The 22,924-nt window shown below is 40.9% G+C and overlaps 1 protein-coding gene across 1 annotated transcript in view; it reads right to left on the bottom strand.

Moving 5' to 3' along the window:
- ACSS2 (acyl-CoA synthetase short chain family member 2) overlaps window positions 1-22,924 on the bottom strand; it is a 58,737-nt gene that overhangs the window by 35,025 nt on the left and 788 nt on the right. The window contains exon 2 of the mRNA XM_004612547.3: window positions 14,603-14,798. Within this exon, the coding sequence (XP_004612604.1) occupies window positions 14,603-14,798 (196 nt within the window). The remainder of the gene's footprint in view (window positions 1-14,602; window positions 14,799-22,924) is intronic.

Raw genomic sequence — 22,924 nt, 5'->3', positions numbered from 1 at the left:
ACTAACAGAAGCAAGTAAAATGCTCCTGGAAGAAATTGCCAGAAGTTGTTGGTGAGAGAAACAAAAAAGATGTTGGCCAAAGAGAATAAACTTTCAGTTAGAAGTTGAGTAAGCAGTGGGGATCTAATATACAGGGCAGTAACTAGAGTAATACCATTTTATATACTAAAAATTTGTGGTAGTCACTAAGTGTGCTTACCACATCCCCTGCTCCACACCAAAATAATCATGGGAGTTGGAGGAATGGCTCAAAGGGCTGGTATTCATGCTCTGCATGTGGAAGCCCTGAGTTTCATCACTGGTATTACACGGTCCCCTAAGAACCCATGGGAGTGAACCCTGAACACTGAGCCAGGAGTAGCGCCCTCCTCCTCAGCACCACTGGGTGTGTTCTTCCCTGCTAATGTATATATGTGTGAGGAATAGATCTATTGGTAAACTTGATTTGTAATAAACATTTTTAGTGTCATATATCAATTAATCACACCGTACATCATAACTACGATTTTTATTTGTCAAATGTACCTCAGTAAAGCTGGAAAATATCTCTTAAACTAAAGAAAATAGTGGGGTTTCTGATTTGATGTCTCATTTTGTTAACTCTTCCTGGTTATACAGAAGAAAGTTCTGTTTGTACGAAATACTAAAGTACTTGGGTATTTGTAACTAACATACTCAGTTGAGAAAAAAAATGTTATTTATATTGTATTTGCAACTTGTAGTCCCCGTCTTTTTTTTTTTTTTTGCTTTTTGGGTCACACCCGGCATTGCACAGGGGTTACCTCCTGTCTTTGCACTCAGGAGTTACTCCTGGTGGTGCTCAGGGGACCATATGGGATGCTGGGAATCGAACCCGGGTCGGCCGCGTGCAAGGCAAACGCCCTACCCGCTGTGCTATTGCTCCAGCCCCAGTCCCCATCTTTTTTAAAAAAAGAAAATGATATTATTGTCTGATCTGAAAATCAGACAACCTACCAGTCCAGGAAAAAACAATGGAATTAATTCTCCTCCTCATTATTTCCAGTTTAAACTCCACCCTAGACCTTAGCGGACATCTTTACTAGGACTGATATGGAGAGCAGAGCAGAAATCTCTAAATCTGTTTCTGGCAATAAGATAACAGAGATGGGATGTTCACTAGTTTCTTGTAAACTGTGGCATAGCACCAGCAGATCAGTGGTAGATGGGCTGGGCCAACCTAAGCTTGAAGATATCTCCAAAAAATATTCAGTATTCAGGATGTAACTCTGCTTCATCATGCCCATATTGTCACCTGGATGCAGAGGACTTGCAGCAATGTGTTGCTTTCAAAAAATGGTATACATCAGAGATAACCAGGAAACAGTAGGATCTTGGCTAGAGTTCACTTATGCTTCTTTATGATCATGGCTTGTTCTTGAGGTATTTTTGGAAGGGTCTCCCCAGAGCTTCATTGTGTAGCAAACCCAACCAATAAGCCAAGCAGCATGTTGGCTATACTTACCAGTCTGCACTTAAACGCAGGGATCAGTAAACTATAGGGAGCTGAACTAGCAAGCTTTCTATAATTTAAAAATGATTCAAAACTTTATTTTAAAAAAGAAAAAAACATTTTACTGTGAAGCAAGTAAGCATAAGGGTACCTCTGGCAAAGACTTTCTGGGGAAGTGCTAGAGAAGTTGCTCTAGCACCAGTTCCAAAGTAGCCCAAAGGTATTGAAGGTCAAAAGATTCAGAAACAGGGCTAGAGTGATAGCACAGCTGGTAGGGCGTTTGCCCTGCACGCAGCGCACCCAGGTTCGGTTTCCAGCATCCCATATGGTCCCCTGAGCACCGCCAGGGGTAATTCCTGAGTGTAGAATCAGGAGTGACCCCTGTGCATCACTGGGTGTGACTCAAAAAGTAAAAAAAAAAAAGATTCAGAATCAGGCCTAAGACTAATTATAAGGGAACCACATAGAAAATATCGCCTACTCCACCCTCAGGAAAGTTTTAAGAGGAACAACAGGAATAGATAAGCATGTGAAAGCATAAATGAGAGACCATCAAAACGCTTTTCCCCTTGATAACACCTAGCAACAAACTCTTATCTACATACAAAGCCCCAAGTTGAGGGGGGAAAGCAGTTTGGAAAAAACCCTATGCAAACTGAGTGCATCCTTATTCAGTGCCATGCATATTTGAGATGTATAATTCCTTTCTTTTACTCTGTGAGGTATCCTGGATTCCCTCCCCTCTGGAGAACACTGCATTGTCTCTAGAATGCATTACTTTCTCACTCCTTCCTCATATTCCTTAAATAAAACTATTTCGCTTTACTATTTGTATTCTCCTGAAATTCTCTTCTGCAGATGACAAACCTAGGAAATATGGGTAGAGGTCAGGATTCACTATGCTTTTTCCTACAAAGACCAATGCCATGCTCCCGCCTGAGACCAGGGCTTCCCCCAAACTCAGGTGGTGAGGATCAAGTTCCACACTGTGAAAATAAAATGGATCTTAGGTGCAGCCTGGCAGCTATCATGTGGAACTGGTGTAACACTAGAAGCTACATGTTTGTCCACATCTTGCAGGTTCTCCTAGCCGACTTTATCCCTGATTCCAAGCACTTCCCCCAGGAGAATGAGGAAAGTCAAGCAGGAGGATGGTAGTGTTTCCTTTTTTAAATTAAAGGTTATAGGGAGTGCGGTTCCGCCAGCAGGTCAACCTTCGCTTACAAGTGAAACAGCAGCCTGATGGTACCTTCAACTTACTAATACCCCAAAACTACGACTGTGTCTCTGACTGGACCCCAACAAATTGAGACCAAGTTTCCCAAGAAATTCAGCAGCCAAAAGTTAGTGTCTTGTCTTTCATGTCTGAAATTCTCATTACAATCAACAATCTACTAAAACTCCTGATGGGTTTTTTCAACACTGCTCACAGTTGTAATTTTTTTACATCTCTATATGTAAAACAAAAGAACCCAATTCTTCATCAAACAATGAGTCTCCTATTTCTTTTTCAACTCAATGAATAGAAAACCATTTTTCAGTTACTGAGCAGGAAGAGGGGGTACCTCTGAGATACTTTTTTCTTTTTTTTTTTATCTCTCCCCCCCTGCCACCTTTCTCTTCACTCAATTGATGCTATTATTGATGTGACTAGGGGTCATACATATGCTTAGTTGTGGTGTTCACACATTTCAGTTATAGGGCTCACAGAGGGCGAGGGGTATGTCTCATAGCAGGTTTGCTGTACTTGCACATTCAGCCGTAGAGTCAGGAGTAAGCCCTGAGTACCACCATGTATGGTCCAAAACCAAATAAAACTATTCTAAGAGGCCCAGGAGATGGCTCAGTGGCTAAAGTGGCTAAACCTTGCAAGCCTGAGGCTGTGCATACCATACCTGGTGTTGCCACATCCATGCCACATCCCCCACCAGGGACCATATTTTTTTTTAGTGTTGGGGGTCACTGTAGTGGTCACACAATACTCTCCAGGGGTAATACTCCTAGCCAAAGTACTCAGATGTCTTTTTCAGTTGTGCTACACAGAGGTTACACCCTTAAGTTGTAGTACTTATGCACAACAGGCTGTGATATGGCTGGAAATTACTTGCAGCATCAGGAATCACAGATAGTACAGCTAACAAATACAAACAGTAGAGTTGCAGAACTGTGTTCATGGATGTGGCAACACCAGGCATGGTATGCACAGCCTCAGGCTTGCAAGGTTTAGTCACTTTAGCCACTGAGCCATTTCCTGGGCCTCTTAGAATAATTTTGTTTATTTGGTTTTGGACCATACCTGGTGGTACTCAGGGCTTACTCCTGACTCTACACTCAGGGATCACTCCTGGCAGGGCTCAGAGGAACATATTGGGTGCTAGGGATCAAATCAGAGTCAGCCATGTACAAGGCAAGAGTCCTATCCTCTGTACTATCTCTCTGGTTCCTATTTTTTGTTTTTATGACAAATTTATTTTAAAAAATTAATTTTTAACTGAGGCATCATGATTTAGGACAATGTTAATATTAATGTCTTAGACATACTGTGTCAACTACGCCACATCTACCACCAGAGTGCCTCATCCCTTCACCACTGTCTCTAGGTCCCTTGTCTTCCTAACACTAGCAGACTCTCAGTCCTATAGGCAGAATCTTAGGACTTGTTTTCTCATTAGTCACTGTTTATTCCCTTACTCAGTTTCTTTATACTCCAAATGACAAAATTCATTCAGTATTTATATTTGTCCTTTTCCCCTCTTACTCACTTCATTCAACAAGACACCCTTGATTCCATCTAAGTTATAGTGACCTGAAAGATTTTATTTTTCCTGTAGCCGAGTAGTATTCCATTGCGCATGCATACCATTCTTCCCTTGTTTTTTTCCCCACTTATCAGTTGTTTCTTTATCCACTCCTTTGCTTCTTTATCCACCCATATGTTATTATTACAATAATCAGATCTTGATAATTATAAGTAGTACTGCAATGAATATAGGTGTGACTTTATCTTTTAGAACTAATGTGCTCATGTTCTTGAAGTAGATGTCAAAGAACAGGTAATACGGAAACTCTCTTGGGGGCCACACCTGGTGGTGCTCAGGGGCAACTCTCAGTTCTGTGCTCAGGAGACCACATGGTGCCAGGGATCAAACCTGGGTCTCCTGCATCCATAGGATAAACTCAGCCTTTTGAGTTATCTTTGGCCCCATGGAAGCTTTCTCTCTCTCTCTCTCTCTCTCTCTCTATATATATATATATATATATATTTTTTTTTTTTTAAAGAAGTAGCTATACTATTTGCCAAAGGCTGAACATAAATGAGAGTCCCACCATCAATTAATAAGGGTTTCATTTTCACCACATCCCTCCCAGCACTGGTTGATTCCATATTTTTCTTTCAGACCAATCTCATTGCTGCTTGATTTGCATTTCCCTAATAATCACTGACACATACTTTCATGTGACTGTTGGCTATATGTTTTTCTTTGGAAAAACATCCACTTATCTCCTTTCTCTATGTGTGTGTGTGTGTGTGTGCACCAAATAAAAATGTGATGGGAGGTCCCGCGTGATAAGGGAAATGTGCGCTGAAAGTGGACTAGTGACTGAACATGATGGCCACTCAATGCCCCTATTGCAGACCACAACACCCAAAAGGAGAGAGAGAGAACAAATTGGAATGCCCTGCCACAGAGGCGGGGTAAGGTGGGGGGTATGGGATTGGGGGGTGGGAGGGATACTGGGTTCATTGGTGGTGGAGAATGGACACTGGTGGAGGGATGGGCTCCCGAACACTGCATGAGGGAAAAACAAGCACGAAATGTTTGAATCTGTAACTGTACCCTCACTGTGACTCACTAATAAAAATTTAAAAAAAAAAAACTAAAAATTTTAAGCTCAAAAAATAAAATAAAATAAAATAAAAGCTATCTTGCAAATAAATAAATAAATAAATAAAACAAAAGCTATCTTGCTTTACTAAAAATGAAAGAAACCCAAGCAGTCCAGAGCCTATCCATGTTAATACACAGTTTATTTCAATAAAACTATTCTAATTCAGGGCTGGAGTGATAGGCAGCAAGTAGGGAACTTGCCTTGCACATGGCTGACCCACGTTCAATTCTCAGCATCCCATATGGTCCCCGACCACTGCGAGTAGTGCTAAAGGGACCATATAGGATACTCGAGATCGAACCTGGGCAGGCTACATACAAGGCAAAGACCCCAAAGAGTCAAAATTTTTCAACAAAATTATGTTCAAGGTATCTTCTAGATTGGAAGGGACTTTGAGACACATCAGGTGATCTGAGGGCTACTCCTGGCTCTATGCTCAGGAGACCTTATGATGGGTCAGGGGATCAAACCAAAGTAAGTTGTATGCAAGGCAAGCACTTTAAGCTCTGTATTATCTCTCCAGCCCATATTCCAGATTTAAATTTCTGGAATACCATATTAGGTTAAAGCTATAGCACAGCAGGTAGGGTGTTTGCCTTGCACGTGGCCGACACAGGTTCGATTCCTCTGCCCCATCAGAGAGCCCGGCAAGCTACCGAGAGTATCTCACCCACACGGCAGAGCCTGGCAAGCTACCCGTGGCATATTGGACATACCCAAAACAGTAACAAGTCTCACAATGGAGACATTACTGGTGCCCGCTCAAGCAAATCCATGAGCAATGGGATGACAGTGACAGTGACAGTGACCATATTTTTAAAAAGGGTCACATCCAGCAAGGCTTAGCCATGATATGCCTGGGATCATACACAGGGCTCTGAATATGCTAGACACATGCTCTATCATTTGGGCCATCCCCTCAGCCTTAGATTGAAATTTCTATAATTCTACATTAAGTCTGATCAGAAGAAATAGTAAGTACCCGCAAATATCTGAGGATATGTCTTAAGGGAAAAGGATAGGACTCTTTTGTGAGGCCCCAAACAAGGCACTAAGACCAAGGTAAGAGAATAGGGTGGGCAGGGAGAAAGTTTTACAGAGGGAATTATAAGTGCGTTACAACACAGTTTTACAACAATAGGAAACACTATGGGTTTGCTAGTGTTTCTGAATCAGAATGTTCATTTTAGGGGAATACCGGGGATGGAAACACAGGGCTTACAATTCCAGCTTTGATGAGAGGTTGATCAAATGACCATAAAGGTCTGGAACTGGGAGACTCAAATTTCCGTAAGTTCGAGATGTAGATAGGAGAGATCATTATAAGTGCCCAAATTCTTTGGGGTGAAGGAGCTGAAAATAAGCCTGATCCCTTGCCTGAAGGAAGCATGCTATAAGATAATGGGAGATACTGCTGGGAATATATCCCAGAGAGGCAAAAAAGTACAATCGAAACAACATCTGCACATGTATTTTCATCGCAGCACTGTTTACAATAGCCAGAATCTGGAAAAAACCCGAATGCCCCAAAACGGATGACTGGTTGAGGAAACTTTGGTACATCTATACAATGGAATACTATGCAGCTGTTAGAAAAAAGGAAGTCAAGAATTTTGTAGTTAAGTGGATGGGCATGAAAAGTTTCATGCTGAGTGAAATGAGTCAGAAAGAGAGAGACAGACATAGAAAGACTGCACTCATCTAGGGTATATAGAATATCAGAGTGGGAGACTAATACCCAAGAACTGTAGAAATAAGTACCAGGAGGTTGACCCCATGGCTTCGAGGCTGGCCTCACGTTCCGGGGAAAGGGCAACTCAGAGAAGCAATCACCAACTACATTGTAGTCGAAGGCCATGTGGGGGAAGGGAGTTGCGGGCTGAATGAGGGCTAGAGACTGAGCACAGCGGCCACTCAACACCTTTATTGCAAACCACAACAGCTAATTAGAGAGAGAGAACAGAAGGGAATGCCCTGCCACAGTGGCAGGGTGGGTTGGGGGGGAGATGGGATTGGGGAGGGTGGGAGGGACGCTGGGTTTACGGGTGGTGGAGAATGGGCACTAGTGAAGGAATGGGTTCCCGAACTTTGTATGAGGGAAGTATAAGCACAAAAGTGTATAAATCTGTAACTGTACCCTCACGGTGATTCTCTAATTAAAAATAAATAAATTATTAAAAAAAAAAAGATAATGGGAGATATCTAGAGAAAGCTCTTTTTTTGTGTGTGTGTTTTCAATTTCCCAGTTTTTCTTTTTTTTTTTTTAATTTTTTTTTTAGTTTTATTGAATCACTGTGAAATAGTTACAAGCTTTCATGTTTGGGTTACAATCTCACAATGATCAAACACCCATCCCTCCACCAGTGCACATTCCCCAACTCCAATATCCCAGGTATACCCCTCCCCCTTTTCCCACCCTCCCCTGCCTCCATGGCAGATAATATTCCCCATACTTTCTCTGCTTTTGGACATTATGGCTTGCAACACAGACACTGAGAGGTCATCATGTTTGTTCCATTAACTATTTTCGGCATGCATCTCCCATCCCAACTGGTTCCTCCAGCCATCATTTTCTTAGTGACCCCTTATCTATTCCAGCTGCCTAGAGAGAAAGCTCTTGTTGGGAACAGTCTTACCATAGTAAACTTAGGGAAAGGGGAAATGGCCTATCCTTGACTCCAAGCCTCCTATAATAACTGTTATAAATGTGAGGCTGCTGTAAAACAAGAGCACAGAATTCACACGAGTATTAGGTTCTCCCCTCCGCACAACCACCAGTTGCTGCCTTATCACTGAAGTTCCCTATATTTATGACAGAAACTCTACAGGTCAGTGTGAGAGTAAATTTAGCAAGTATCCTGTGCAACCCTACCCCCAACAGTTTACAGGTGAGAAAAAGAAGTCTCAGAAAAGGGCATTATCTAAAGTCATTCTCTTCTATCAATATTTAGTGAACAGTGACATAAGAAGTCAGCCCACTCGAAAATGTGTGAATCTGTATCTGTACCCTCATGATGACTCACTAATTAAAGAATAAAATAAATTAAAAAAAAGAAGAAGTCAGCCCAGCTACAAACACGGGTAGTTGAGTGATACAGACCATTAAATTATGCCTCAAGAGTCTCCATTTATTTACACATGTATAGCTTTGTTTGGGGGTGGGGGGCATCCCCAGCAGTGGTCAGGGATTACTCTGCACTCAGAAATTATTCCCAGTGGTGTTTGAGAGACCATATGAGATGCTGGGGATTGAACCTGGGTTCATGCATGCAAGGCAAGCACTCTACCCACTATACTATCTCTCCAGTCCCCACATTTATTGTTATAAATGTTAATAAACAACATAAAACAGGGATTATCATACATTTCATACATTTACTATCCATATTTCTTCCACCTACTTCCAAAAAGTAACTTAGCTAAATGTAAATGAAGCATATTTATTTTTATTTATAATCATGTTTAATAAAAATTACTTAATAGCCTTTAAAAAAAAGTAACAGGACTTCACAGCACTAGCCTCCTTATATCATTTTTACTAGCTTGGAGGATTCTTTATAGCATCAAGGGTCATAAAACTTGGAAAAATGTTTATTTTACCAGCAATAGTATTGCCCTCAGATAAGAGAGATAGACTTCCTTTCTCAGATGCTTCATACCCAAGCCTTCCAAAATCCTCCCTTCTACTATCTTTGAAGCCCAACCCATCTCTCTCTCTCTTTTTTTTTTTTTTTTTTTTTTTGCTTTTTGGGTCACACCCGGCGATGCACAAGTATTACTGAGGGGTTACCCCTGACTCATGCACTCATGCACTCAGGAATTACTCCTGGCGGTGCTGAGGGGGGGGCACCATATGGGATGCTGGGAATTGAACCCAGGTCAGTCGAGTGCAAGGCAAACCCAACTGACTATGCTATTGCTCCAGCCCCACCCAACCCATCTTGAGTCATTATAAAGTCGCCATAGGTTGCAACAGAACTCCTGGAAACCACTTCCTCTTCAGAAATAATATGGTTCTGATATACCAGAACTGGAAGGAACCTTTAAGATTATCTGTTGTTAACCTCCTACCATTCCCACTCTCATAAGTCCCAGAAAAAGGAAGTAAGTGGTATGAGGCCATCTTCTTTCTCAAATTAATGTTTTTTCCTTACCAAGCATATTTTAATCAGAATAAAGACTCTAATGAAACCACTAAAGAAACTGGGAAAAAATTGTCCCTTCTTCATCCATCACTGAAATGAGTGCATACACATGGACCTAGATAATTAGCATAGTCCCTAAACATGAATGCTAGGACAATATACCCCAGGGTATTGACATTTTGTGCTATCTTGACATTCTTCTTATTTGAACCTGGTCTCATCTCTTTTCCAACCATCCCTGCTCTGATATGTACATATAGACCAAAGGGATATGGAGAATTCTAAATATACTCAAGTTCATACTCGGGAATACACAGGGATTCTGAGATCAGAGATTCTGTCCTAAGATCACTTCTAAAGTCACCTGCTTCTCAGAAGTTCCAATTCCTAGGGAAGGGTTAAATTACAGTCAGAGCCCATGAAAAGACAGCAGTGACTTTAGCTAAGAATAAAGGATGAGGGGCTGAGTGATAATACAGTAGGTAGGGCATTTGCCTTTCACGTGGCTGACTTGGGTTCGATTCCCAGCATCCCATATGGTCCCCTGAGCACCGCCAGGAGTGATTCCTGAGTGCAAAGCCAGGAGTAACCCCTCAGCATCGCCAGGTATGACCCCTCGCAAAATAAAACAAGAATAAAGGATGAGGTGATATGGAGTTAATTATAACTATAGACAGCCCAAAGAAAGCAATGGAAGGAATGGACTACTGGATTTCTTTCTTTTTTTTTTTCTTTTTGGGTCACATATGGTGATGCACAGGGGTTTCTCCTGGCTCATGCAATCAGGAATTAAACCTGGAGGTGCTCGGGGGACCATATAGGATGCTAGGAATTGACACCACGAACTTACACGTGGGTGTAAGTTCGATTCCTAGCATCGAATCTAGGATGCTAGGAATCCTAGATTCCTAGCCACGTGTAAGGCAAATGCCCTACCCTCTGTGCTATCACTCCAGCCCTTGGAATACCAAATTTCTTATGCTTTGCAGACTATCTCTTCTTGAATAACTGAGAGATTGAAGAAGCAGCATAACATAATAACAGTCACCAATCACTCTTTCCCTATAAGCCCTCTCCCTATAAATCAAATCCCATACTGTCCCTTCAATTAAGTACACCCTCGCTAATTTGGGTACTCCTAATATCCCTCACTATGTCTCTCTACTAGATAATTAGAATAATGAAGTTATTACACACAGTGAAAAGAGTAGTTGAGGGCTGAGGATATAGCTTAAAGGACCATGTGGTCCCCCAAGCACTGTAGTAGGAAGTTCCCCAAGTGCTAAGCTGGGAATAACCCCTGATCACTGTATGTCGCCCCTCAAAACAAAAAAGGAGTTAAGGCTATCCCAAGAGTAGTCTAACAAGTATGTGACCCTTATACAAATCACTAAGCTTCTCTGGTTCTTAATCTATCCTTCTGTGAAAAAAGTTGACCTAAGGGGCCTAGATTGATAGTACAGTGGGTAGGGCATTTGCCTTGCATGCAGCCGACCCAGGTTCGATTCCCAGCATCCCATATGGTCCCCTGAGCACTGCCAGGAGTAATTCCTGAGTGCAGAGCCAGGAGTAACCCCTGTGTATCACCGAGTGTGACCCAAAAAGAAAAAAAAAAGTTGCCCTAAGTTCATTTTAAATAGTCACTTCAAGTTTTAATAACACTTTTATTCCATAAACATTTATAGCTTGTCAAGCCAGAGGTAAGACCAAATTCTTCATTAATATGGCTTTGTTTTTCTATTTTTTTGGGGGGAAGCCTCATCTGGAAGTGCTCAGGGTTTATTTAAGGCACTGGATTCAGGGATCACTCTTGGTAAGTTGGGGGACCATGGGGTGCCGGGGATTGAATCTGAGTTGGCCATGTGCAAGGCAAACATCCTACCCACTATACTATTGCTCTAGCCCCTGCTTTGTTATGTCTAATGAAAGTACTTTTTTAAAAACATTATTTCATTTGTGAATTATTTCATATCTCAGAGCATATATTAAGACATGTTCCAAAGCAAGGAATGTGTTGCAAATGTAGTTTGCTAATACTACCTATCTAAATTACACAATTTCAGCTGAGTAGACAATCATACTGTAGTTTCATAAAAAGTACATAAATTAGAACATATAATTAAAAAAGATGAAATTTTTAAAATTAATAAATTGCAAACATTGAGCAGAAACAAGGCGGGCTGCAAAGGAAGGACTTTGGGGGAATGGAGAACTAGAACTGCAAAAAATAAATATGATAGAGAGCTTGAACAAAATTGAGTATCTGATAAAGGCAAATAGCTCAAGAAAAACTGCAGGCAATTATTGATTTCAGAAAAAATTAAAATCTATACCAAAAAAAGTAAATTCAGGGGCCGGAGCGATAGCACAGCGGGTAGGGCGTTTGCCTTGCACGCGGCCGACCTGGGTTCGATCCCCGGCATCCCATATGGTCCCCCAAGCATCGCCAGGAGTAATTACTGAGTGCAAAGCCAGGAGTAATATACCACTTGAACATAAAATATGAATTTTTAAAATTAAAAGGCCGTTATCATTATATTGGGAAAATGAAAGGATAAATTGGAGATATGATTAAGAACTAATTTCTCTTCCATGATAGTAAATCAAGATTTTCGTTGCAAAAACTAAAGATGTAAAGATGGAGAGTGACAAAGAGCTGGAATACAAGCTTTATATGCCATAGTTTAATCCCAACAACAATATGGTCCCCCAGTCATTAACAGGTATAGCCCAAAAGAAACACAAAAAATTGTTAATAAATATTAAAATGGAGTATTATAATGGATATATAGCATTGTGTTCTGTAAACTTAGAGATGATCTACCCTAATGTTTCCCAAATTAGTATTCAATAGAACCCTGCTTGTGATGTTAATAGCATGTTATAAAAAGTGCTAGGGATCAAATTAATTTGGAAAATTTTATATCAAACAAAATTAATCTGGTGTTTTTATTGTGTGAGGCTTCTTGCAAGGCTTCTATTATATTAATGTATGTTGGGATTCCTACAAAGGCTTACTATGTAGTGTTTCTAAAGCCCATTTGTTTCATGAATTATAAAGTCCCCTCTAGAGTTTAGTAGTTGCTGGAACATTCTTTGGAACATACAATTTTTTTGGAGGGGTGCTATACCTGGATGTGCTTGGGAAACATCCAATGGTGCCAGGGATCAAATCTGGGACTCTTGCACACCAGCCTTTTAAGTCATGACTCTGGCCCAGTATAGAAAACACTGATCTTACCCACATCCTTCATTTACAAATGGGGAAATAAACAGTCTAGGCCTGCCTGGGTGTCCCTGGTACCAGAATTAGAAGAGACCTCAAGATTCTATAGCACTCCTCAATGACTGAATAACTCTGACCTGAGTTTTCTTTCATGATCTACCTGAATTTTTTTCAAACCAGAGAACAAACTCAGACACAAACAATCCCAAGTATCAATTGGAGCTTAAGTATAAAGACAGGAATATCTCAACAGAATAAACAGATTTTGAGTTTTAATGGCAAAGTGCCCCCAAATTAAGCAATGACAATACAAAAAAAAAAAACTACTCACATTTGTACACTGTTCTCTAAATAAATAAATAAATGTTTTATAATATTACCTCATTTGATTTTCATAACAATCGAATTACAAAGTCAAGGGTGGAACTATTATTCACATTTTACTGAGAAGGAAACTGACTCAGGGAGTTAAATGCCTTGCCTGTAGCATATAAAAAATTTGGAATGAGAACCTAAATTTCCTGTCCCTCTGGTTAGGGCTCTTCTTACTATATGACACAAGTGGAATAAACTGGACTAAGTTCAACTTATACAAGGAAAAATTTTACTGGTTTAAGCACTTCCCATTAAATATCCTAACTATTCCTACCAGCTGACTTAAAAAGAAATAGCTCAATTCCCAGATGCTAATGAGTAGTGCCAAAAGTGAGAGACTCCAGTTCTTCACCTTCAAGGTCCCACTTGGATTCAGTATAGTAATATTGCCAATAAGCTATGTTTCTAGGAGAAGGGGATCTTAGGGAATGCTCCCAGGGAGGCAGAATGGCCTAATGTTACAAGCAAGAAGTCAAACAGATGGGTTTGAATTCTAGCTCCACCACTTATTTACCTTATAATATTGTTTAATTGTGCAACCTTTCTTTTCTTCACATATAAAATGAAGAGAAGAATAACTATTCTGCAATGATTATTGAGAAACTAGCGTCAAGAGTTAGAGAGTTACTTCCTCTCTCTTAATCAACTCTTAGCCAAAACTTTCTGGTTAAGAGTACAAGCTCTAGAATTGGAAAGACAGTACAGCAAGTAGGGTGCTTGTCTTGAATGCAGCTGATCCCTGGCATCCCATATGGTCCCCTCTGCACACCAGGAGCAGTCAGGAGTAACCCCTAAGGATTGTCAGGTGTGATCCACCAACCCTGCCCCCCAAAATGAGTATAACACTAGAATGGGTCTGAATTTCAGGTGTGCAGATTCTTGTTGAATGCAAGACTTCAGATAAGCATTTCAAATCTCATATTTTCAGTTTTCATATATGGAAAATAAATGAAACAGTGCTTTCTTGATTATTGTGAGATTCAAATGAGATACTATGTATTAAAAAGTTGAACATAGTTATCTGGCACACAGCTCAGTGGGGGAAAAAAGGCAATGATAATAACATGATGGTGGTTAAAACAACAAAACAAAACAAAAACAAAACCCCCAAACAAATGATGATCATCTTCCCAAAGTAAGAATAGAAATAAAGCTTTTCAGTCAGTCCTGTTCTTTTTCATATACCCTCACCCCTCTTCTCTAACTGTAAGCCAAAAAAATCTAGACTCAAGTCAGGACACTTGACTTTGAATGCATATTCTGTCACATATTAATTTTGTGATTTTAGGGAAGTCATGTAAGTACCTTCAGATAATTTTCCTCAAAAAATATATTCTATATTCTATTTAGGCTTATTCTATTGGGTTATTATAAGCATCAAATGAGTCAATAAATTCTAAAATTCTTTGTGAACATGGAACATTGTATAAAACTTAATGATGATTTATTACAGGATGATTTATCTGTCACAATCTATAAAATAGATGTTTTTACCAGTAAAAAGCAACTTTATCTCCAAGTTTTTTCTCATGGACATTTCGATCCAGTACATTGTAGCAGATGTTGGTAGTTGCTCCTTTCATCCACTCAATGAAGATTTTTCCTTTAGTCACATCGAAGTTGTACTGGAGGAATGGGCCAGAGCATGGGGTCTTCCAGTAAAATTCCTTAGCAATGTCTCCCCAAAACTCTGCAACAGAAAGTAAAGCCCAGACATCACTACACTTCTCAGACATATTTACATCATATGGTTTATCAGTTTACATACAAGTTCAAGTCACTACTTCTCTGCCCAATACTCAAGAACCACTACTTCAGTCTCTCCTTACCCATTTAATCATTTTAAAAAACTGTTTCAATTGCAGTTTAGGCAACATAGTTACAATAGTCAACAGTCATGGTTTAGATATACAAAGTTACTGCACCTTCACCACCAACAAAGTACCCAAGATCTTCCACCACTCTTCTTTTTAAAAAAAAAAAACTTGTGGAGCTGCTGCACACTCTGCCCACAACAGGGTGTCAGGGTCCCTCCACCTAAGGTTCCATCCCTCTCGTCCTCCCTCCAGATATTTTTTCTTTTTGAGTTACACCCGGAGATGCATAGAGGTTACTCCTGGCTCTGCACTCAGGAATTACCTCTGGCTGAGCTCAGGGGACCATATGGAATGCTGGAAATTGAACCCAAGTTGGCCATGTGCAAAGCAAACGCCCTACCTGCTGTGCTATTGCTCCAGCCCACCTTACTCCAGATTATTAAGGGTTATTTCCATTGGAATTGTCAAATTCCTTGCTTTGTTTCTTTATACTCCATATATGAATAAGATCACCTATTACTTGTATTTTTCTTTGACTTACTTCGGTTAACATGATTTCCTCCAATTCTATCCAAGTTGCAGAAAACAGCAAAACTTAAATTTTTCTCATAATTGAGTAGTATTCCATTGTATACATAAGGCACAAATTTTTTTTGGGGGGGGACATACGTGGAGGTGCTTGGGTGCTACTCCCAATCCTGTGCTCAGGGAATGCTGCTAGGAGAGTTCATGTAGTGCCAGGCTTTGAACTGGGGTCAGTGGCACACAAGGCAGGCACCTTAATCCCTAAACTCTCTCCACTCCCCACCACACTTCTTTACTCACTCATCTATTGTTGGGTTCTTGGGTTGTTTCCACACCTTGATTATTGTAAATGAAGTGACAATATGTCCTTTCAAATTAAAGTTTTTGTCTCCATGGAGTAGATGTTCTAGTTATCTAATCTTATCATTCAACACTGTCTAGTTCCATGGACTGATTCTTGACTCATATATCTTACTTCCTCCCTCAAAACTACTACTTCAGGACCAAAGAGACAGTTCAATAGGCCTTGCATGTTAGAGGCCTATGTTCAAGCCCTGGAACAACATGGTCTCCTACACCAACAGGAGTGATCTCTAAGAACAGAGTCAGCATAGCTCCCAAACACCACCAGTTATGGTCCCCAAACCAAAGGAACCAAAACAAATTTGTTACACTATTTTTCACCATCACACAAAGGAAAACAACCTAATGCCTTTCATGACACCTAGCATTTTGTAATTATTTTTAAATGAATTAATTAGTGAAAGGAAGAAATTCTGGGGCTGGAGAGATAGTATGGAAATTAAGGCACTTGCTTTGTGGTACTTGTTTTGCATATGCGTCATCTCTTTTCAGTCCCTGGCACCACATATCATCCCTGAGCACTGCAAGGAGTGTTCCTGAACTCAGAGTCATGAGTAAGCCCAGAGCACTGCTGGGTGTGACCCAAAAATTTAAAGAAAAAAAAAAAAGAACGGAAGGAAGAAATATTTACCCCAAGGACATTTACATGAACAATTTTTTCTCTAAATTTGTCCTACAGTTTCAATTATTTACTGAGCATCTTCTTCAACTATTACTTGCCCAAGAAGTATATACTAGTTATAAAAGAAGTTGCTTTCAGAACTTTATATGTATTATCTTATTTCTGTCACTGTATCACTGTCATCCTGTTGTTCATCGATTTACTCTAGCGGGTACCAGTAACGTCTCTATTCCTCCCAGCCCTGAGATTTTAGTAGCCTCTCCTTACCCATCTTTCCCAATGATTGGAGGCTCTTTCAGGGTTAGGAGAATGAGACCTATCATTACTGTTTTTGGCATATCGAATATGCCACGGGTAGCTTGCAAGGCTCTGCCCATGTAGGCAGGATACTCTCGGTAGCTTGCCAGGCTCTCCGAGATATATGTATGTATATATATATATATGTATATATATGTATGTATTATATATATAAACACTGCCATAATATATATACTCATGAAAAACTAACAATGTTCATAACAAACTAGTCCCTGAAGTTCCATTTGCTCTCAACGGAATGAACATCTCTTATTTAGTTCTTACAATAATCCCAGAAAGTAAGCATTACTATCACTCTCACATTATAAGAATTATTTATTTTGAGATGTATATATTATATATATGTGAGACATATATATTGTTTTGGGGGCCACACCTGGCAGTGCTCAGGGTTTATTTCTGGCTCTGCACTAAGGGATCATCTCTTGTGGTGCTTAGTGGGGATTTGAATTGGGGTCATTCACATGCAAATTAAGTAACTTAGTCCCTGTACTATCTCTCTGGACCACATTCTCACACTATAGACTTGAAAACTGAGGCCCAATATTAAATTATTTGCCATAAATTATATAATTACTAGGTCAAGTTTTTAAATTATCAGAGAAAAATATCTTTCCTAAAATCTGAAAGATGAGTAGGAATTTTTCTCTACTCCTCTACCAGGAAAGCAAGTATACAGAATGAAAAATAACCAATGTGTACATCACAAACTCCTTGAGCCTAGAGCCTAGCTCAGCACAGAGTACATGAATTGCATGTGTAAGACCCTGTGTTCAATTCCAACACTGAAAAAGAAACAAAGAACACATTGAGCCAAAAGAACTGAGAATGAAAAAGAATAACAGGAAGTTGGGCTGAAGAGATAGTTGAACTGACTTGAGCACATGTTTCTCAAGCAGGAAGCCCAGGTTCAATCCCTAGTACCACAAGCACGACTTGAGTATCATCAGGAATGACCTTAAAGTATTGAGCCAGGAATAGTCCCACCATGTATGTCCCACCCAAAAAAAAAAAAGAAGAAGAGCAGGAATTAATATAAGAATTGATGCACAAACTAAACAAACCAGTCCTTCTGAGGCTGATATAAAATTTTATATTGGGGATGAAGTTGAGATTCAGGGGTTAAGGTTCATTTCTGGCTGTGGTGCTCAGGGAATCATGCAGTACAAGAGATGAACCCAGGTTCCCACATGCAAAGCTTGAGCTCCAGCTATATTAGGTATCTTCCTACCCCTATTAAAGGGTTTTGTTTTTGTTCTTTTTTGGACCACACCCTGTGGTGCTCTGGGCTTACTTCTGGTTCTTTGCTAGGGATCACTCCCAGCTGGGTTCACAGGACCATATTGTAGTTCTGGGGATTGAACCCAAGCAGCTTCATGCAAGATAAGTGTCCTACCCACGCTACAATGGCTCTGGCCCTCCCATTAGAAGGTTTTAAGCAAGAGAGAGAGAGATAATCAAATTTGAAATCTTAAAATAGCTGCGGACTAGAGCAATAGCACAGCGGGTAGGGCGTTTGCCTTGCATGCAGCCGAGCCAGGTTCAATTCCTCCATCCCTCTCTGAGTCAGGCAAGCTAACGAGAGTATCCCGCTCGCATGGCAGAGCCTGGCAAGCTATCATGGTGTATTTGATATGCCAAAAACAGTAACAACAAGTCTCACAATGGAGACCAGCAGTGCTACTCTGGAATTACACCTGGCTCCACTGCTCAGGGACCATTCCTGACAATGTTCAAGGGACCATATGTGGTGCTGAGATTTGAATCATTGTTGTGATAGCAGTCACATGCAAGTTAATGCTTTAATATCAGTATATTTCTCCAGCCCAGCATAAAATTATTTTATGTTGCTGTTTTGGGGCCACAACAGACATTTCCATGGACTATTCCTAGCTTGATGCTCAAAAGTCACTCCTGATGTGTTTGGGGGACTACGAAGTATTAGCAATTAAACCTTGGGACCCCAGCATGAAAAGCATATGCTCCAGTCTTTTGAGCTATCTCCTTTGCCCAGAACTTTTTTTAATGCCCTTTCATCTATTAACTCAATTTTGGGAAGTACAATTAAACAACCCAAAATAATGAAAACTAGTAACACTAGTAGTAAGAAAATACAATAGTAAATGGTTATTAAGAAAAGAAAGTAAATAGGGCTGGAGCAATAGCACAGCGGGTAGGGCATTTGCCTTGCACGCAGCCGACCCGGGTTCAATTCCCAGCATCCCATATGGTCTCCTGAGCACCGCCAGGGGTAATTCCTGAGTGCAGAGTCAGGAGTAACCCCTGTGCATCGCCAGGTATGACCCAAAAAGAAAAAAAAAGAAAAGAAAGCAAATAAAAACTGGCACATTAGTGACTTAATTTATGTACTAGGGACTAAAATAATCTTATTTAAATTTTGTATTAATATGACCCTATAAGGCATATATCAATTATCCTGATTTTCTAAATGAGAAAACAAAATCAGGAAGTATAGGCTACTCTTTCAAAGACAACACAATAACAGAATATAAAATCAGGAGCCAGAGTGAGAGTACAGTGGATAGGGATCTTGCCTTGCAGGTTTGATCCCTGCAACCCATATAGTCCCCCAAGTCCAGTAGCAGTGATCCCTGAGCACACAGCCAGGAGTAAGCCCCAAGCAAAACTGGGTGTGACCCCAAAACAAACAAAAAATCATATCTGATTCTAAAAGTCTATGCTGTCACAACTACTCTAAATAAGTGTAGATGCTAAAATAATTTGTGATAGGACTGAACCCAGTCATACATGGTATATTCTCTACTACTGAACCATATCCTCAGATTCTTTAAAAAAATCTAAGTGATAATAGTTGGCATATATAATGTAAAACTATTTATTTATTTTGGTTTTGGGGCCACATCTGGTCTTGACCAGGGTTCCACACTCAAGGATTACTTCTAGTGGTGCCAGGGACCAAAATGGGATCAGTCAAGGGCAAGCCAAGTGTCTTACCTACTGTACTATCTTTCCAGCCCCATAAAACTACTCATTAATCACATCCATGACCATCAACAAGGAGTAAACCACTAAGTTTTACTACCACTAAATTTGGGGTTTTGTTTTGTGTTTGGAAGGGGATAAGTATTGAAATTTGTTTATTTCACTGGCATAAGCACAAGAGGGATTACATGACCATGGATGGGAATTCTCTGTGGAATTGGTGAGTGGAATTTTACCTAGGTAGAGAAGAGTAGAAGGAAATAAGCAAGGGCAAGGAGGTTGAGAAAGGGACTTTTGCATAGCAGGCTTAAATGAGAATAACCTGTCTAGAATAAAGGGTGTGGCTGAAAATTATAAAACATAAAGACAGAGAGGTGTGGGTAAGTCTAGATTATCCAGAGATTTTAAAAGAAAGGCAGAAGTTTAAATAGAAACTGCAAGAAATATGAAAATATCAAAATTTTTGAAGACACTTGTTTTTAAAAAGGTGTTTTCAAAATATCGTTCTAAGCTAGAGCATATGCTTTGCATACAGGAGGCCCAGGATTGAGTCCGTGCATCACATATGGTCACCTGAGTAATCCCCGGGCACAAAGATGGGAGAATCCCCTGAGAACTACCCAGTATAATCCCCCCTAAAACAAAATTTAAAACAAAAATAAGGGCCTGAGAGATAGAATAATGGCTAAGGAGCTTGCCTTGCACATGGCTAACCTGGGTTTGATCCCTGCACCCTATGTGGTCCCCTGAGCATAGCCATCTGACCTCAAAACCAACATATAAATACTACATGTATGTGTGTATATAGATAGATAGATAGATAGATAGATAGCATCTATATATGATAGATCATAATAGAAGAAGCTATGGGACCAGGGATGTAGCTCAATAATAGTGTACTTACCTTAAATATCTGATAATTAATTCCAGGCACTATATGGTCCCCCAAACACTGAGGTAGAATTAGTCCCTAAGAACCACCAGGTGTGACATAAAAAGCAAAAAGAATTAAATAAACATACTGGGGCTGGAGCAATGGCACAGTTGGTAGGGCATTTGCCTTACCCACAGTTAGATCTCTGACATCCCATATGGTCCTCCAAACCTGTCACAAGTGATCCATGGGTGCAAATCTAGAAATAAGCCCCCAGCACTTACAGGTGTGTCCCCCAAATCAAATACATATACATATAAAATAAATGAATAAAAAAGAGACAATTTCTATCATCATAGAGAGTTACTGTTTGGGATAATGCCGTTGAACGGGTTTGGAAATTAGGAAGACCAAGTTTGGGGGGAAATCTGGTAAATTTCTTAGTCATTTTGAATATGATAAAACATCAAGGTATGTAAAAACAACATTGGAGAGAGTTTTAAATTTGGGACTAGATCATAAGTAAGAGATCCTGGGTACAAAGCAAAATATATCAAAGTTATTGTGGCAGTAACACTAGCACACCCTGGGAAAACAGAATTCATAATAGGAGAAAATGCAGGAGAAAGGAAATAAAGAGGTTTGAGGACTCAAGCTCAGCCACCACCTGAAGCAATCAACGATTCTACACTTGATTCATCTTTGTATTATTCAATGATTGCTTTAATCCATACTGTTCTTATTATCAAACTCACTAGCATTTACTGAATGCCAACTATTCTCTGGGAACTTAATATTTGGGGATTTTTGCTTGGAGAAGAGGGACTGGGAGCCACACCCAGATGTGCTCCAAGTTAATTCCTGACTCTGGGCTCAGGAATCACTTCTGGCAGTACTAGGAGTAACATTTAGTGCCAGGGATAGAATCAGGGTAAGTGCCTTATTCACTGTTCTAGATCTGATCCCACACCTTAGTTTTGTGTTTTGTTTTGGTTTGAGGGCAACCCCAGGCTATTGGGCGGGGGATTGACGGGGAGACCTCCCAGCAGTGCTCATGGGTTACTCCTGGCTCTGTGCTCTGGAATTCACCCTGGCGTGCTCAGGGGTCCATATGGGGTGCTGAATCCAGCCCAGGTTGGCTGTATGAAAGGCAAACACCCTCCCTGCTATACTATCCCTCTGGCCACACACCAGGCTATGTTTATGGGATATTTCCAGCTTGATATGTGGTGATCTCTCCTGACAGTGCCTAGAGGACTGTGCAGGGCCAGGAATCAATCAATACCTTATTATCGGTACCTCACTATTAAGGCAAGTGCAACACCACCAAGCCACATTCCTGGCCCAATATCATGCACTTTACACCTCGCACAAACCTATAAGGCAAGTTATTATCCCTATCTTAGAGGCAAAGGAAAGGAATCTCAGGTGTAAAACTCTACCTATCTGGGGCTGGAGTGATAGCACAGTGGGTAGGGCATTTGCCCTGCACGCAGCCAACCCGGGTTCAATTCCCAACATCCCATATGGTCCCCCGAGCACCGCCAGGAGTAATTCCTGAGTACAAAGCCAGGAGTAACCCCTGTGCATCGCCGGGTGTGACCCAAAAAGGAAAAAAAAAAAAAAACTCTGCCTATCAGGGGCACAGGATAGTACAGGATATAAAGGACACTATAGCCCAGCGGTAGGGCGTTGGTCTTTCACACAGCCGACCCATGTTCGATTTCTCCATCCCTCTCGGAGAGCCCGGCAAGCTACCGAGAGTATCCTGCCTGCACGGCAGAGCCTGGCAAGCTACCCGTGGAGTATTGGATATGCCAAAAACAGTAACAATAAGTCTCACAATGAGACGTTACTGGTGCCCGCTCGAACAAATCAATGAGCAACGGGATGACAGTGATACTATCCCTGGTACCGCTGGAAGTGATCCCCAAACACAGTGGGCTGTAACCAACCCTGACACTTCCAAATAAAACTCGGCCTGCAATTATTGCACAATAACCGAATGGTAGTGCCAGAATGAAATCTTGATTTTTCAGGGTTTGACCAGGCAGGGCTGGACTCTTCCTCACTCACCACCTGCCCCCTTCGGACGCTGTCGAACCACACCTGGAGGTCCCGGGGCGGCAGGCAGGACTTGCGTCCGGGGCTCACACGTACAGGACATGTGCCCTGACTCCTGCTTAGCCCCTGACCATTGCCCGAGTTCCGAGGGTCTCAATGTCAGTCCAGATCCCAAGGATGAAACTGCGACCCTCGGCGAGTCCTGCTCAGTCGCAAGGACCAGGCCCTCCGCGCCGCCTTGGAGACCCCAGAGTGGGCGCCGGGCGGGC

Source organism: Sorex araneus, chromosome 5 (genome assembly GCF_027595985.1).
Source record: "Sorex araneus isolate mSorAra2 chromosome 5, mSorAra2.pri, whole genome shotgun sequence".
Lineage (NCBI taxonomy): Eukaryota > Metazoa > Chordata > Mammalia > Eulipotyphla > Soricidae > Sorex > Sorex araneus.
This window is presented reverse-complemented; position numbering and strand designations above follow the sequence as displayed.